This window comes from Diabrotica undecimpunctata, chromosome 2, assembly GCF_040954645.1.
Source record: "Diabrotica undecimpunctata isolate CICGRU chromosome 2, icDiaUnde3, whole genome shotgun sequence".
In the NCBI taxonomy this organism is placed as follows: domain Eukaryota; kingdom Metazoa; phylum Arthropoda; class Insecta; order Coleoptera; family Chrysomelidae; genus Diabrotica; species Diabrotica undecimpunctata.
In genome coordinates, this window is record NC_092804.1 from 7,014,318 (window position 1) to 7,033,296 (window position 18,979).

General features: G+C 34.4%; 1 protein-coding gene across 1 annotated transcript in view; it reads right to left on the reverse strand.

The window, feature by feature from the left end:
- Positions 1 to 18,979, reverse strand: part of pippin (solute carrier family member pippin) — a 59,250-nt gene that overhangs the window by 5,131 nt on the left and 35,140 nt on the right. Inside the window, exons 4-5 of the mRNA XM_072522180.1 lie at positions 9,147 to 9,355; positions 1,431 to 1,560 (exon numbers count right to left, since the gene is read on the reverse strand). Of these exons, the coding sequence (XP_072378281.1) occupies positions 1,431 to 1,560; positions 9,147 to 9,355 (339 nt within the window). The remainder of the gene's footprint in view (positions 1 to 1,430; positions 1,561 to 9,146; positions 9,356 to 18,979) is intronic.

Below are 18,979 nucleotides of genomic sequence, written 5' to 3' on the forward strand. Positions count from 1 at the left end.
TGGAAATTGAAACGTCAATAAACGTACTTTAACCTTTAGTTGTGGCTTATTCCCATTTAAATATTAATTACTTTAAAATGCCACAAGAAAATAGCTTCAGAACAATATAAAGATCAAGGAAGCTAAAGAACGCTGGATGAATGAAATATACCACGACGATCACATTCTCGATAAATGGTTAAAATATATCTTTTACCCTTACCCAAGACAAATAATCCTAAATATTGCGATGAATACCGATTAATTAGCCTCATGAGCTACACTTTAAAAATACTACTCAAAAGTTATTCAACAGCGTGTATATAAAAAATGTGAAGAACAATTAGACAAGACACGGTTTGGATTTAGAGGTGGAATGGTAACAAGAGAGGTATTGTGAGTAAAGACAGTACCATTAAAAAAATGCAGGGAATATAATAAAAACGTAATCATATGTTATATAGATTTCCAAAAAGCGTTTGACAGAGTTCAACATAGTAAACTTATACATGCTTTGAAACACGTAGGTACATCTAGATCTCAAAGATATTAATTTAATCAAAAATCTATACTACAATCATGGGAAAGAACGGATGGTGTAACGATTCGAGGGAGCATCATTAATAACATAAGACTTGCAGACGATACTGCAATAATATAAGACGATTTAGAAATTCTTATAGAAATCATTTACAGAGAAAGCAAAAACATTGGACTACATCTATACTAAAAATCATGATGATCTAGAAATCCCCTGTTCACAACATACATCTGACATTGGAGGGAAAGCCGTTAGAGAGGGTCGACAAGTATAAATACCTCGAAGCGATTATAAACTCACAGTTAGATCAAGATAAGGAGATGAAGGTCAGAATTGAAATAGCTCGAAAAGGATTTATAAAATAAAAGTTAATGTTTACAAATATAAAATCGAGTATGGCTATTAGATTAAGGTTCATCGAATTTTATGCATGGTCGCAACTGCTATATGAGCTAGAAGCTGGGAATCTGAAAGCCCAATCTATAAAAACTTTGAGGTATTCGAAATGTGGCTGTATAGGCGTATTCGTAAAATTCCTTGGACTGCAAGTCTCAAACGAAGAAGTGTTCAAACGAATCGCACATGGTAGAAAGCTTATAAACACAAATAAAATAATAAAAACATCGTATCTGGGCCACATACATCAAAACGATAAATACTTTCTTCGTCAGAAGACGGCACAATAAGAAGTTTGCTTATAACCGAAAGTTGTTTTCGAAAACAATCAGATCCAATAAATTTATGAAAAAATGGAAAGGGAAGCCGATCCCTCATAGGGATAGAGGCACAGCGAATGCACACGAGAGACCAACAAACCTTCCTAACTGTTTTCCACTAAAGTGGTAAGAGTACAAAGGTGCCCTCTACTTTGATGGCAATTACCGAAAACTAATCTACGTAAAAATCTTACCTGCAACATATCTCCATGGTAGTAACGATCCCAGTGCGTAAACTAGAAGAATTCCAAATGAATAGCTTGCCAAGGGCACACTTGAAAATAAACCTCTAAGGCGTGGTTCTGATATTTCTCCGATCAAAACCTGAAAACAAACAGCGCTTTCGTAAATACCAAATAATCCTCGAAGACGTAGTTTTAATATTTCTCCGATCAAGACGAAGTTTAAAGAGTGGTGACAATAAACAGAGTTTTTATAAACATCAATGCGCAAGTGTCTTCCAGTTGTTTCAACTACTAGATGTTGGTCGGAATATATTTTAAATGTGGGATATACTCTAATATTTTCTACTTGGCTTTAAAATTATAAATTTAATATTAATATCCAGTTTATTATCGATCTCATTAATCGAGTATTGCATGTGTATTAATGAAAATCTTTGTTTAATATTGCGGTGTAGGGGAAGTGGGGAGGTGGAGGAGGTGGGTAGAAAACGTTCAGGTTTTCCAACTTGCCTGATTTTCTGTAGGAGTTTTCTATATCTTAGTGGATATATTCCTGTTATTTAACATTAACCAATGCATCCAATGGCTACGCGTCAAAGAGACTTCTTCTTCTTCTTCAGTGCCTTATCCGGTCCGGATGTTGGCGATCATCAAGGCTATCATGGTTTTGTTGACTGCTCTGCGAAACAGCTCCGCTGAAGTCATCCCAAACCATTGTCGGAGATTTTTCAACCACGAGATACGACGGCGTCTCGGTCCTCTTCTGCCAAAAAAGAGACTTCGTGGACGTGAATGTAGGATTTATTGGTAAACTGGATTTTATTTCCAGAACCTCCAACTTATCTTCGGGATCAGTGGACATTGCTCATAGTTTTGTTGTAGAGTAAGCATCTATAAACCACACTGCCTTGAAGATCCAACATCAACATTTAATTACCTTTATAGAACTTTATAGAACATTTAAAATTCAAAATTTTCCCCTAGAATTAAGTCTAAAGCCTAAAGAGTATGGATTCCCCTAGAATTTTGGAGATACCATGGACCGATCATATTACGAACGAAATGGTGTTGCACAGAATGGAAAGAGATAGAGAACTTTTGACCACCATTAAAAGGCGAAAGACAGCATATTTGGAGCACATACTTAGAAATGGTACGAGTTTTTGCAGCTGATTCATCATCATCAGTAGCTCGACAACCCTTTCTGGGTCCTGGCTTGTTCTAGGATTTTCCGCCATTCTGTTCTGTTCCTTGCTTTGTTTTTCCAGTTGGTAATCTTAAGTGTTTTCAGATCTTGCTCCACTTGTTCCATGTATCTAAGTTTGGGTCTTCCCTTTGACCTTCTTCCTACTGGTGTTTGTCTCATAATATGTTTTGGTGTTTCAGTCTCCAACATTAGTTCAACATGGCCCATCCAGCGCAGACGTCCGATCTTTATGGATGTTATGATCTCGGGTTCGTTGTATGGTGTGTACAGTTCAAAGTTATATCTTCTGCGCCATATGTCATTTTCCTTTACCCCCTTATATATGTGTCTAAGGATTTTTCGTTCAAATGTGCCTAATAGGTTTTCATCGCTTTTCGATAGTGTCCATGTCTCTGATCCATATACAAGGACCGGTTTTATCAGGGTCTTGTATATTTTGCATTTGGTGCTTCTTGTGATGTTGTTAGATCTTAGATGTTTAATTAGTCCATTATATGTTTTATTAGCGATATGTATTCTTCTCTTAACTTCTTCGCTGACATTGTTATCTGCGATAACTAGTGAACCTAGGTATGTAAAATTTTTCACGCTTTCGATGTTATAGTCTCCTATTGTCAGATTCTGTAGGTTTCTTTGGCCTGTTGATTTACTGACCTTCATGTATTTGGTTTTTATTTCATTAATGTTTAGGCCACTGTTTTGTGCCGCTCTTTCTATCGCATTAAATGCTTCTATCATCTCTCTTTCGCTTCTGGCTATGATATCAACATCATCTGCAAATGCCAATATTTGTGCCAAGGACTTTTGACTCCCTAATTATTTTCTCTAATGTGATGTTGAATAGAATACAGGATAGGGCATCTCCCTGTCGTAGGCCCGTTCTCACATGAATTGTATCTGTTAGTTCGTTTTGAATTCGAATTTTGCTTTGTACTTTAAGTGTTTCTTTTATGATATCAATGAGTTGAGTTGGAATATTAAAGTCTTTCAGTGCATGAATCAGAAATTCTCGATGGATGCTATCATAGGCACTCTCAAAGTCAATGAAAAGATGATGTGTGTCTATATTAAATTCACTAGTCTTTTCCAAGATTTGCCTCAAGACGAAGATCTGATCTATTGTGGACTTCTGCCTGCGGAAACCACATTGATATCCCCCAACTATTTGTTCCGCATATGGTCTCAATCGGCCATACACAATATTTGCAGCTGATTATGAAGGGTAAAATCGAAGGAAAAAGGGGTCCTGGTAGACGACAAATATTCTGGCTGAAAAACATTCGCCACTGGACCGAGTTAAACACAGAGACGCTCTTAAGGAAAGCAGGAGTTTGCAATGGTTATAGCCAACCTTCATTAGTGGAGACGGCATTAGAAGAAGAATATGGATTTTCCTAACTCACGTTTTTGCTTCCAGTCTACGATTTTTTGTTTGTGGTTATCTTTTGGTAATTTTAAAACATACAGTTGAATTTTGCGATTCATCTAATTCAGCCAAACTGGGTTTTATCTACGTCCATTTGGCATTGTTTTTTTATTCTTCGTTCTCTGTCTTTAATCCTGACCCCACGGAGGAAGTGTAGTGGTCATCGTGATATCGTGTACTGTCTGTCTCCAAAGATCTCTATCTCTAGTCTTTTGCATATCGATTTTCAAACTGTTCAACATGTTCTTAACTTTAATCACTACGAGGTTTTGTTTACTTTAGCAAAAAGTTGTTTTTAAAGGGAAAAATAATTTACTTTCTGTTTTTAATCCAGTTTTTCCTTGTTCTGCTTTTAGAGATTTTAAGAATACTACCTGGGTTTCAAATAAGAATTAACAAATATTATAATAGTAGAATACCGGTGAATTATTAGTATGTCATAAGTGCCAAAATACCCAAAAAGTCACTAAGAGCCAAACTCTGAGAATATCAGTAAAAGACAAAAAGAACAATGAACGGATAATGAGCGAAGTAAAAAAAACTGATACCCAGGAAAATGGTCGTTGTGAGCATATACCAAAGAGCGATCAAAACTGTAGATCCAATGTGAAAAGATAAACGAAATGCAGAGATAAATAGGTTAAAAAAAAAATAAAAAAAAAATTTGTTTAATTTACTAATGTTTGTATTTTGAGAACGATTTCCGAAGTGGAAATTGAAACGTCAATAAATGTATTTAACCTTTAATTGTGGCTTATTCCCATTTAAATAGTAATTAATATATATAGTTCGTCCCAAACCCTTCTTTCAGTGCGTAGTTGATCGAATTCTCTCTAACATATTAAGCTAGAAGTGACAGAAAAAAACGTGAGTCTGTGATTATTATACATAGAACTTAGAAAATTATTTATCGTAAGCTAATTCTACTTACGGATGTATAATTGGTTGGAGTTTAGAATACGCTAAATAGATATCCAATCAATGATGCGCATAAATATAATTTGATGCAAATTGTCTCGATCGTGACAGTACTTTAACAATGTCATCTGATAAAATGATAATTGTCATTCCAGGTTAGTATTTTCAGACATTTTACAGTGAAAATTTAATTTTGTATTTATTTATTGTATAATAAAAATATTTTAAATATACCGAGATATATCGAGAAAGAATAAAGACTAATATTAAAATTATTAAATTATTTTCAATTAGAAAAAGACAGATTACGATCCTGCAACTGTCAAATTTAACTAAAATATCATGCAATAATTCTCGACATTCTTAAAATCCTATTATGACGTCAAAATTAGTGACGCACTGAAAGAAGGGTTTGGGACAGACAGTATATATATTTCGTTTATGTATCCTTATATTTTTTGAATTTCAAAATTAAATAAATGGATTTTTATCAGTGCACCAGTGCCTTCTAAAAAATAAATGTATCGTTTAGTGTTTCTTTTTTGTATAATGAGGTTTTGGAAGTTTTGACAGATTAAGGAGGTGAAAAAATTTCAGATACTTATAGTTGTTTCTCTTTCCTCTCCATTTATTATCCAAAAAAGAGTTCACATTCAATTTATCATTAAATAAATGAATTTAGAAGGCGTTTTTTAGCATAAGGCTCAATCTGCTCCATTTTTCACTACATTTAATTGAATATAAGCGCTAAAAAAGAAAAGAATCAAGAATGAAAAGCGTCAAATACTGTTAAACCCATTTAAATGAGAACACTTGATATTTCGAAAGGGCGGAAAATCTTGAGTGGAGTGTGTTTTGGATTTAATTGAATTTCATTTCGAATTAAGTCGAGGCATCGAACCGAAGGAAAACAAATTTTGATTTTTTGATTGATTAAATTCCATTTTATAGCGGGGGTGATATTTCTAATTGAAATAATTTTTAAAGATTTTCGATTATTACGGATGGCTTTTGACGAATTTCTAAATGAACTAACTGCTAGATAAAAACAGCGATGAAAAGGATGAAGAACAGACAAGATGGAAATACAAATTGGAACCAGTACCAAAACGAGAACACATTTCTGTCCAACCGAAAACTATGTATATATATATATATATATATATATATATATATATATATATATATATATATATATATATATATATATATGTATATATTACCTGTTCCAGTAGTGCGTTCGTATAGTACAGTTATGAGTGAAATTAAGTGTTGTGGTACGTCTACGTCATTTAGTATCTGCCATAAGTGTTGCCATTTGACCATGCCGAACGCTTTGCGATAATCTACAGGGTGAGTCATAACTATTGGGACATAGACTAAGGACAGGTTATTTGGACCAAAATATGGCTATTGGGCCAAATATGCCTTAATAAAATGTTGCTGAGAAAAAAGATACAGGGTGGGTGTTAAAGTTAATTTTTGTTTTTCGTTTTTTGCTAATAGTTTCCCTGTATATTTATAAATTGCTATCAAAATTGGCACAGAGGCATAATCTTTGACAAGAAATAGTATTTTATTTACAATTCCACTATCAAATACCAAACTAATAAACAAAGTTGCAACTAACGTAAGGTTTCCGCTTTGACGATAAATCAAAACTAAACACACTTTAACTTAAAAGAACTCACAAAAACTCAAACTAAATGTTCTACATGGTCTCCTCCGATTTCTATGCCTTTTCTAATTCTTTTTATAAAGGATTTTCGGACGTTAAAAAAAATATTATTCTGTCCCCTTATAAGATTAGCTGCATTTTGAATGTATCTCCAAAGTTCGTCTCGTGTATTAATTTCATTGGCATAAACTAAGGACTTCATATGTCCCCAAAAATATAAATATAGCAGGTTGTACTCAGGACTTCTTGGTGGCCATTGAAAATCACTGCCTCTGCCAATCGATCGTTGAGGAAATACGTCATTAAGATGATGTCTAACAGCTAATGAAAAATGAGGTGGCGCTCCATCCTGCATAAACCACATTTTTCTTCTTACATCCAGTGACAGATCATCTAAAATATCACTAAGAGTATTTACCAAAAAGAATAAATAAGAATCTCCATTTAAATTAGGAGGAAGAACATAAGGCCCTAGTAGTTGGTCGCCTATAATGCCACACCAAATATTCAATTTAAACTCATGCTGAAAATGTCTAGCTTTAATAGCATGCGGGTTTGCTTCTTCTCAATAATAACTATTTCGCCAATTAAAAACCCCTCGTCTGGTAAAAGTTGCTTCGTCGGTGAACATAATATTCTTAATAAAGTGTCTGTCATTGCGATGTTTATTCAGAATACGTTGGCAAAACTGTAACCGTCGTGGAAGATCTGTTTTAAGTAAATTTTGAACAAGAGTGAAGTGATAAGGATGGAGGTTCTCTTTTTTTAGAATTCTAACAATAGACGACTGACTTATTCCTGTTGCTGCTGATAGATGTCGTGAACTTATTTCAGGATTTTCATCTACTCGAACCAAAAGTTCATCTTCTTGATTAGGTGTGATTTGTTTCGGTCGACCATCCCAATGTTTAGTGTGAAATGACCCAGTTTCACCTTAACTACGATATAATCCAGCAAAAGTTTTGGAATTTGGTTGCCTTCTGTTTGCGTATAACATTCCATACCTTCTGGCTGCCGAGCGACCGCAAAAATTTTCTTGTGCGTATACGCAAATCATATCTCGCATTTCTTCATTAGTAAAATGATTGTGACGAGGCATTTCAATCAAAAAAAGTAATGATTACTTTTAAAAAATGCAACATTACACTACACTGTCACATCAAAAATAATTTACTCTGAACAAATGACATTTACCAACAACAATTATCTGACAGTCCAAAGCATACTTTTCATAAATGAAATAATATTTGAAATCCTTTTTTAAGACTCTAAGCAGTTCGACTGCGTTTTTATCGAAAACGGTTGAAATTATCATGTTTAAAAACCATTATTAAACCATGAGTACCAATTTTACGTAAAAATGATGTTTACGTCATATTTTCTAATAAAAATTACTAAAAAGTTTCATCAGAAAAAGTTTAGACTCAATTTGATCATTAGGAATGATCCACGTGGCGCCCTCTATAACAAAACGTAAAATTGTAAATAAAATACTATTTCTTGTCTAAGATTATGCCTCTGTGCCAATTTTGATAGCAATGTATAAATATACATGGAAACTATTAGCAAAAAACGAAAAACAAAAATTAACTTGAACACCCTGTATCTTTTTTCTCAGCAACATTTTATTAAGGCATATTTGGCCCAATAGCCATATTTTGGTCCAAATAACCTGTCCTTAGTCTATGTCCCAATAGTTATGACTCACCCTGTATAAAACAAATGTATAGTGGGATATTGAATTCCCTAAATTTTCCTATTATTTGTCTTATGTCCAGAAGATGTTCTCGAGTACCTCTACCTTTGGTAAATTCAGTTTGCTCTTGGGATATTTCACTTTGTAGGAAAGTTTAGAGTCTCTCATTAATCATGTCTATCATTATATTGCTGACATGTGAGATAAGAAAAATGGTTCTCTATCATGGACGTATTCTCTAATAGTTATCGTATTTATGATTACTATATCAATAGATTATTTTTATGTCTACACACTAAAAGAATTTATTGTGTAAAATAATCAAAAGTGTATGTTATTCATAGCAGTTTTCAAGTACTATCGAACTAACGGCAGTGTAGCAAATCTATTGTTTTCCAATAAATGGAGCTGTAACATATGTTTACACTGGAACATGTTTTGATTGAGACTAATCCAATTTAGCCGTATACATCCTAATTAATGATATTCTTGAGTAATTTACTATACACTAACGAAACAGACAACAAACATATGGTCAACTGGGAGTTTGATAATATGTATATACGTACATAAACGTACATATACGTACGATGAAATAAAACCATTACTAAAAGAAAATTCTGATACCTCGTTATAAGTCCTTACAAGAATAAGAATATCTAACAATAAGTATTTTGTGTTATTGAATACAGTGTCGGTTAAGGTTTTAATACAATATTAAAAAAACTGCTGGGAAAAGAGAAATGGGAAAATGAATGGCTTCAATCACAATTATTGCTACGTGCTATGTGTTTACTTACTTGTCCAGCTGCTGCAGTTAGTCCCGCTGAAAATCCTGCAATCAATCTTCCTAACAATAGAATAGCGTGATTTAGAGAAAAGGCAATTAAAAACCATCCGAAGATTAGAGGCATGGAAGCAATTTGTAGTGCCAATTTTCTACCGCATCGTTCCATTAAGATGCCACTGAGCAATGATCCTAAAGGGGTTGCCGCTGAATGGATACTAGCTGGAAACAGGTTAAAATGTTGAGAATGACATTGAAAACTTAAATTAGTACGAACTATTTAAACATTTATCTAAGCAAACTGGAGTGCTTGTAGCACAAGTTTTTTTTAAGTACTGATTTTATGGAAAATGAAGAACATTATGAAGCAAGTTGTATTAAAATTAAAATGCACAAATATACTGATCGCCAAAAAAACTGCAATCCTTTGTATGCGGTTATTTATTCGGATCAAATGTGTTTCCTATCTAAAAATATATATTTGATAAGTTTTTACCTTGCTGGCTTTTCTTTAACTGAAGTTTTTTTTTTCGCAAAAATAGGAAAGATAAGAAAGTTTATTTTTAGGTATTTAAGTTTAGTTTATTTGTAGTTTTTAGTAATTTTTGATTGTTTTTAATTTACCCAAAAAATTTAAAATGCCAAGAGTTATCGGTCGTCAGCAATTTCGTCTTTTAAGCGACTTAAAAAAAGGACGCATTGTTGGCATCTATCTATCTATACAAGGATTTTTACAGCTGTCGCCGCCTTCCTTCTTTCATCCAACGTCTCCAGTCCTTTCTGTTTTGCAATTCTCCACCTCTAAGGTCTCGTCTTTCCATGGCCTCGTCCACTTCATCCCTCCATGATCTTCGGGGTCTACCTCTTTTCCTCCTTCCTATTGAGCTCCAATCCGAAATCTTTGCTATCCACCTTGTATGATCTGTTCTTCTCACATGTCCATACCAAATTAAACGTTTTTCTTCTATGTAGCTGAGTATGTTTTGTTCTTCTGCCATTCTTCGTTTTATCTTCTCATTTCTGATGTGATCCATTTTTGTCACTCTGCAGCTTCTTCTCATGAACTCCATTTCAGTTGCTGTTATTTTGGACCTGTTTCGTTGGTATTATTGGCATGAAGGCGGAAATTTTACGAAGAATCAAAGGTAATCCATCAACGGTGTTAAGAGTTTGGAGGAGATGGTCCAATGATAAGACTTATCGGCATCGTGGAAAGTCTAGACATTCTAGAATATTTCAAGGCCGTGATTTGCGCTATCTTAGACTTTTTGCTGTCAGAAATAGACAAGACAGTGTACGTCAAGTAACATATGATTTAGTTGCTGCTGAAGGAAGAGTTGCCTTAAAAAGAAGAGTTAATCAAAGATTACTTTAAATGGGACTGAGAGCTTATTGCCCGCTGTTGATGTTACCTTTGACACCACAGCTTAGGGCTTGACGTTTAGAATGATGCAGAGCTGGGCAGAACGGGAATGACCAACCGAATTTTTGTCTGCTTCAGTAATCAATCTAGGTTTTGTTTTGGAGGCTCTGATAAGCGTATAAGGGAAAGAAGTTTTCAGGGTGAAAACGAAATATAGACTTGGCTACTGAACGTCATACAGTCAGAAAACCAAGCATTATGGTATGGAGTGCTATATGTTTGGGAAGCAGATCACCTCTGATTCTTATTAACGGTACTCTGACAGCTCGACGGTATATTAGTGAAAGAAGTACTGCAACTAGATTTACATTCTTACCTACAAACCATTTGAAATGCGATCTTTCAACAGAATAACGCAATAACTCATATTGCCCATAAAGTTCATACAAGAATCTGGTATAGAGACTTTGGAGTGGCCATCAAGATCAGCTGATTTGTTCCCCATCGAACATGTGTGGGATATAGTAGGTCGAAACCTAAATCGATTGCCTCTGACTCCAGTAAACTTAAAATACCTGTGGTATGCGCTAGGAAAAATCTGAATAAGTATTCCGCAACATAATATAAACCTCTTAATTCGATCAATTGCCTGTAGAGTGGGTGTATAGAAAATCAGGGAGGAGCCTAGTGTGCTGCAGTTTTTTTGCAATCAGTATATTTAAACTTGTACTAACTACAAACAAAATATTAAAAAAAACCCACAATATAAAGTTTATACTTCTTTTAAAAATTTTTGGATAATGTCAAAAATGCGTACAAACTTTGATAACGTCTGTTAGTTTCAAATTAATTCAAAAATGAAGTTTAAATCACATATTATCATGTAGAAAGAGCTATCCAAAAACTTTGAATGTAAAAATACATTGTAACTACTTATTTGCTGGCGGTCTAAAGCATAAAATTGAAACATTCTCAAAGTTATAATCCATTTATGGTTATCCTTATCGCGCAGTGGGATGTAAGTTTCAGCAACTTTGCCAGAATTTTAAAAGTCGTTTTTTGTGAATGTTAAACAGGAAAGGTACATAAAAACTTACGTACGTATTTTGAACACGACTAACTAATAGAATTATGGATGTGGGACAAATTTCAGATGAATGGAGAAGCAGCATAGCATATATTACATAGTATGTGATTCTACGTTTACAAATTTTACATTTTTTATTTGCAGCAAGTCAATTATATGTATAAGTAAAGAAGATAATATATAACATGCACAAAATACATTACGAGATTAAAATACATGAATGCGCATAACATAAAATCAAACACAAAATACGAGGCGTGTTTTTTAAGTAAGTACCGTTTTGGAATTAAAAAAAGACGTGCAAAAATATGGCAATAATTTTATTTTTACATGAAAGCCTGTACCTTAATCTACTTTTCTACATAATTTCCGTGAATATTGAGGCACTTGTCATAACGTGGCACCAGTTTTTGAATACCCTCCTGATAAAATTCTGCCGCCTGACTTTTGAGATCTTTGGTCTGATTAGCCACATGTGGACGGGCATTGTCATGCAGCAAAACGATACCCTTACTCAACTTGCCACGTCTTTTGTTCTGGATTGCACGACGCAGATTTTTCAATGTCTCACAATAAGACGCTGCATTGATTGTCTCATTACAAGGCAGAAACTTCACTAGCAATACTCCTTTTCTGTCCTAAAAAACTGTGCACATGATTTTCCGGGCAGAAATTGTTTGCTTAAACTTTACTCTTATGGGTGATGATGAATGTCGCCATTCCATGGATTGTTGTTTCGATTCTGGTGTGACGTAGGCCACCCACGTTTCGTCACTAGTAACAATTTGGTCTAAAAAATCTTCACCTTCACTGTGGTACCGCTCAAGGAAAGTCAATGCACTGCCTAAACGTTGGGTTTTGTGCAAATCCGTCAACATTTTTGGAACCCAACGTGAACACAATTTCCGGTACCTAATTCAAGTTCTCGGTAACAATGCGATACAAAACACTACGAAAATACTGAGGAAAGCAGTCAGATAATGATGAAATTGTAAAGCGTCTGTTTTCTCTCACCTTTTCGTCCACTTTCTGCACCAAATTTTCATTAACCACCGAAGGACGCCCACTCCGTTCTTCATCATGCACATTTGTGCGGCTATCTTTAAATGCTCTCACCGATTTCCTTACCATTCCATCACTCATAATGTTTTGTCCGTAAACTTAAAAAATTTCACGATGAATATCGATCGGTTTTACGCCTTTAGCACTAAGAAATCGTATAAGCCCGTACTTCACAATCAGCGTGACTCACGATTGTTGGAGGCATCTTACACACTGGAGTAAACAAGTATACAATGAAGAATCAGACTGTAATGGCTTCAGTGCGTAGACAAGAGATGTAGGTAACCAGCGCTCATGCGCGGAACGCCGACCGTAGCTCTGCGGCGGCGGAATCGCAAAACGGTACTTACTTAAAAAACATGCCTCGTATATAAAATAAGATATTTACCAACATAGTACGTACATCCATGTTCATGCTACTGCCTTAAAGTAATCGAAGTGTTCACTAACAGAGTAAAAAGCAGATTTCAAAAGAGATATCTTTTCAGACTTAGTTTAAATGTATCCATCGAAAGTTGTTTTAAATCCATAGGTAGGACATTATATATAGTCAATTGAGTTTTTTCTGACTTACTCAAACGATACTTAACTGTTCTGATGTTATTTTTACCTCTTGTGCTATAGTTATGTAAGTCAGAGTGTTTAATTAAAGTATCAGAGTTTTTATGTATTTCTACATTAACGCTGTATAGCCATAATGTTGGCAAGAGCATTATCTTATATTTAATAAACAATGGTTTGCAAGATTCCAAGTAGCTAACTTTTGCAATTATTCTTATTGATTTTTTTTGCAATTAAAATATTGTTAGAGCATTGCAAGAGTTTCCCCACAGAATAACACCATAGCTTAAAAATGAATGGAAAAGAGAAAAGTACGTTAAGGTATCAACACTTGTAACACGTTTTAATTGCCTGAGTAAAAATAAGGTACTAGAAAGTTTATCTTTGAGATGGTCAATATGGTTATACCAAGTCAATGTTATACCAAGTCAACTGTTATGTCCAACAATTTGACATTATTTTTTTCAACACTCACATCGAAGGTAGACGAAAAAATTAAATTTTGAGTTTTGTTATCATTTAGTTTAAGTTTATTTGCTAAGAACATTGATTGAGCATTGGAATTTACATACTCAGACGTGGTTTCTAAAACTGAACGATTTTTATCAGAAAAAGCAAAAGTAGTGTCATCTGCGAATAAAACTGTTTTAAATGGAGCCATGAAATTGGGCAAGTCATTAACATATATTATAAATAATAGAGGACACAGAACTGATCCTTGTGGAACTCCGTGCTTTATCTGCTTAAATTCAGAGAGACAATTTCCGTACTTGACTACTTGGTATCTATCCTTTATATACGATGAAATTAGTTCCAAAGGAGTACCTCTTATACCGTAAAAATGCAGTTTTTTTTAGCAAAATATCATGAGAAACACAGTCGAAGGCCTTTGAAAGATTACACCGCGTTATGGCAGAGTGATTATGCTTCTTAAGGCCATCAACTATGGCACTCATCACATCTAAAAGTGCATGTGTTGTGGAACGATTATTTCTAAACACATATTGTGAACTGGTAAGAAAGTTTAAAAAAATTTGTTTTGAAGTACGATATAAGACGCTTCTTCAGAATATTTTCGATTATTTTACTGAATATCGAAATGATGGAAATTGGTCTATAATTGTCTACAAAGTCACGATCGCCCTTTTTAAAAATAGGAACAATTTTGGAGTATTTAAATGGAGTTGGGAATATCCCGATTGAAAAAATACTATTAATGAGATGTGTTAAAGCTTTAGTAATTATTTCACTATTGCTTTTGATAAAAGATGCGTTTAGCTCATTATTATCTTAATAATTTGAATTTTTTAATGTTTTTATCATTGTGGATACTTCTTGTTGATTGGTTGGAGTTAGAAAAGATGAATTCGATGGTGCTGGAAATTTTTGATAGTTCAAAATTGTGTCGTCTGGTGTATTTGGAAGGGATTTTATAATATTCTCAGCAATTTCAACAGAAAAGTTATTGAAAGAGTCACAAGATATGTTTGTTGTTGAATTATGTAAACCATTTCTTTTATTTCGCTCATAGTTAATTACCTACAACAGTTTACCAGACATCTTCTGTCTTTGATAACCAGTTTTTTTAGTGCATAATATTGCGATACTGCAAGATTATAATTATCTATTAGAAACGTTGCTAGGTAATTTACATCAAGATTATCATTAAAAATGTTCCAGTCTAACACGGATAAAAAGTTCCGCATTTTTAAGATACGCTTCTGCGTAAAGGCTCTAGTGCAAACACTTGACTTTTGCTGAATTGATGTTAAGTTTATACTGATATACTGGCCGCGATGATCAGAGAAACAAGGTTCAAGAACATTTGCCCGAAACTGATCTTCTTCAACATTTGTCGTAATATTGTCTACACAAGTGGCAGATGTATCAGCAATTCTAGTATAGTCATGGATTGTTTGTTTTATTCAATATGATGATATTATAGAAGTCAGCTCACTAGTATTTGCGGAGATTAAAATCTCCGAAAACTATTACTTTTAAATTTGGCCTCATAATGGAACCTAATAAATTTTCGAAATTTGTAAAAAAGACAAAATCGTTACATTTACTGCCAATACAACCATGTTAATATCTTGTAGAACAATTCCACAAAATTCAGATGTTTGTTCTACATTAAATTAATCACAGTTAATAGCTTCGACTCGTTCGACTTCGACTTATTTTTAACATATATTACAGTACCACACTTCTTTTTATTTTTCCTACAGAAACTGCTAGCAAGTAAATACCCATCGATGTTTATGTATCGGAGATCTGCTGATCTGTGATTCGTCACTCAACACTCGACACTGAGGGGTACTACCTGACTTGACAATGGCAGGTGTGACCTTGCCGAAACGTCGTCGAAATAATGGTTTTCCTCAAAATCTCAAAATCAAAATTATTCAACGCAGAGTCAAACCCGGAAAACCACAGAAAGCACTGACTGTCACTCGACATTGAGGAGTAAGCAGATTGAAACCTCAGTGCCGTTTGACGGTTCTTGTATTTATACAGAACACGATACTGGTACGTCACGAGTAAGGGGAATATGAGGGGAGTATACAGATTGAGACCCCGAACTCGAACGGAACCGTATCCATCTTGAAAATGGCCCCAAAATGGCTCCGGAACGTAGAGCACTAATTTGTCAACGCCGGTTCTTCCCGAGAACCTAGCGATTTTCTTACTTTTTAATATATATATATATATATATATATATATATATATATATATATATATATATATATATATATATATATATATATATATGTATATATATATATATATATATATATATATATATATATACTTATTATTCGGTAAATCGTACATATAGATATTTTTTTCATTTTATTAATAAAATAAAATATCTATTGCAAAATAAATAGTGCAAAAGCTCCAAAGTTATATATTTTTCAGTAATTGAGTGACAAAAATAACCTTTAAATAAATTGTATATGTCTTTCCAGCAAATTCATTTTATGGAAGAAATAACGTCGAATTTTATATCTTTGCAACAAAGTTTCAAATGGCCGGATAACTAAAGAAATCACAACTCTAGTATAATTGCCTCTTTGGAAAGAAATCAAAATAGTTGCGGAATGTATAAATGTTTGAAGTGTCAACTTTATGTTTGAGTGTTTTACGACACACTAAAAATTGTTTTGAAATCGTAAAAAACTACAAAATCACCAATTGGTACAATTTATTTGACATACAGAGTGTGTGTCAAAAAAACATGAATTTTGATTTACCAAAACTTTTGTGTCCACGACGTGGCAGAGAAAGATTTTTATCTACTACTGAGAAAGTTATTATTAAATACTAGAAGTGTCCGATGATCAGGTAAATACACCCTGGAATTGGAATAAAGAAGAACAATGAGATTTGGATTTTACAGAAAAATATGGCTTTTGAAATTGTTATAATTACTGAAGCAAATAATGAGAACGGTATTTCCAAAAAATACATTTTTTTAGTGTTTTTTAATTTAAAGCAGAAAATTTCAATATAAGGAGTTGGCTTTTTTATTAAGTATACACGTCTATTATTTGTGTAAGTAGGATCCTATCCTGATTTATCTAATGGTAATTAATCACGTTTGAACTGACTCGAATGAGGCAACGCTCCAACTGTGTGCAGCTCTTCAATAAATTGATATGAGAAAGGAAGGAAGCCAGGATAGCCAAGGGGTAATTTATTAAGTTGTTATCTGATGTAATTCTGGACGTGAGATATTCCTTCGGGAGATTTTATTGGCGGATTTGACTAGGACGACTGAGAGGAGGTTTACATCAAATCATAAACAATAAACAATATATATATATATATATATATATATATATATATATATATATATATATATATATATATATATATATATATATATATATATATATATATGTATATGGATTTTGCTGAGAGATAAGTTGGTTCAGTTTGCGTTTCTGGGTTTGGGTTTTGTTGTCAGAAATGTGTTGGGCTTTTTGGCGAGAAAGACGATCGAAAGTGTCCCATAATAATGGATGAATGTTGAAAGAGTGGATGTCATTGTAGGTTTTAAAAAGAGAAGGAATTTGTTAAATCTAAGTTGCGTCGGGTGGAATGAATTGAGTTTCTAAGAAGCGAATAACCAGTTGTTCTAAGAATTTTGGAAATTAATGAAGATTTAGTATGAAGTTTAATTTGAAGAGATTTCGGAATGACTTGATGGTCACGACATGATTTAAGAAAAGCAAGATCACAGAGAAGACGGTATTTGCGTGTTAGAAAATTGGAAAAAGATTTAGAAGAATGAAAAATCTTCCCCGTAGAGCGTAGAGGCGAATAAAATGTTCGGATAGATTTCCGCGGTCAGATAAATGAAAATCACCAAGTTCTCGGGAAGAACCGCGTTGAGAATTTAATGCTCGACGTTTCGGCACTCATTTTGGAGCAATTTTCAAGAGTGATACGGTTCCGTTCGAGTTCGGGGTCTCAATCTGCCTACTCCCCTCACTCGTGACGTACCAGTATCGTGTTCTCTATAAATACAAAATTCGGTTAAAAAAAAATTCGTGAATGGACATAGATATCAAATGCTGGACAATTATTCCATATTGCAGAAGATCGAGAAGCCTTCGCAATGGTGATCACCAACGTCGGAAAATTCTGATATGGCACACGAAGAAGAAGAAGAATAAATACAAGAACCGTCAAACGACACTGAGGTGTCAATTTGCCTACTCCTTAATGTCGAGTGACGACCGGTCTTACCCTATGTGGCTGTTTTTATACTACCAGTATGCACGGGAACGGTATGCGCTGACGTGGTCTGAGCTGACGTGGTCTAAGATGACGTGGCCTGAGCGGTGTGGGTTGGGGTGGGGAGTCGCTGAAGTAGCGGTCGCCATGTTGCCGGCAGTCATTTAGCGTCATCGGGCGTATTTAAGCTGTTGGGCCGTTTTTCAATTTCAATGATTCTCGATTTTAAGGAGCGGATCGGAGCGATGGTTTTTGCTTTTTCGAAATTTATTTTGTGGCCTGTCTGAATACGATGTTGGGGTAGGGCTGAAGTAGTATCGGAATGTTTGACTGATAGAGAATGTTCGTAAATACGGTTATGGATTTGTTGGTTTGTCTGTCCTATGTATAAATGTGGGCAACTGGAACAAGGTATTGTTCCAGTAGTGTCGTAGACACCATGGTCTTCATTTGGGATTTGATCTTTTACGAATCTGACGAGATTGGACAACTTGGAGTGAGTAGTGAAGATGGTTTTGATGTTTAGAGGGATAAGAGTTCTACTGATCTTGTCAGTAATACCTTTAATAAAAGGTAGAAAGATTTTTGGTTGATCCAGCGGCAAGGTTTCTTTTTTGGATGGAATGGGGTTTAGATGTTTTTGAATGCTTCTATTGATTTGGGTTTTGTGGTAGCCGTTTTGTAAGAGTGTTTGCCTTATTGAACTGATTGATCGGATTGATAGGATGACCTGTGATTGTGGTCGCTAGGTCTTATGGAACGGGAAATAGGAGTGTTGGTAACTGAATTGAGTTGGGCGGGGTGATGATGACTGGGTGAATTTTCGGTACACGCAATAAAAAAAACTGTGAGGTGGGTTTTTCTGAATAAGAACATCAAGGAATGGTAAAGACGCTTCAGACTCAGCTTCCATCGTGAATTGAATGCTGGGATATATACCATTCAGGTGGGAGAGAAAGAGATCTAATGTGTCTTTACCATGGGGCCAAATGACAAAGACTTCATCAATGTACCGTAACCAGCAGGT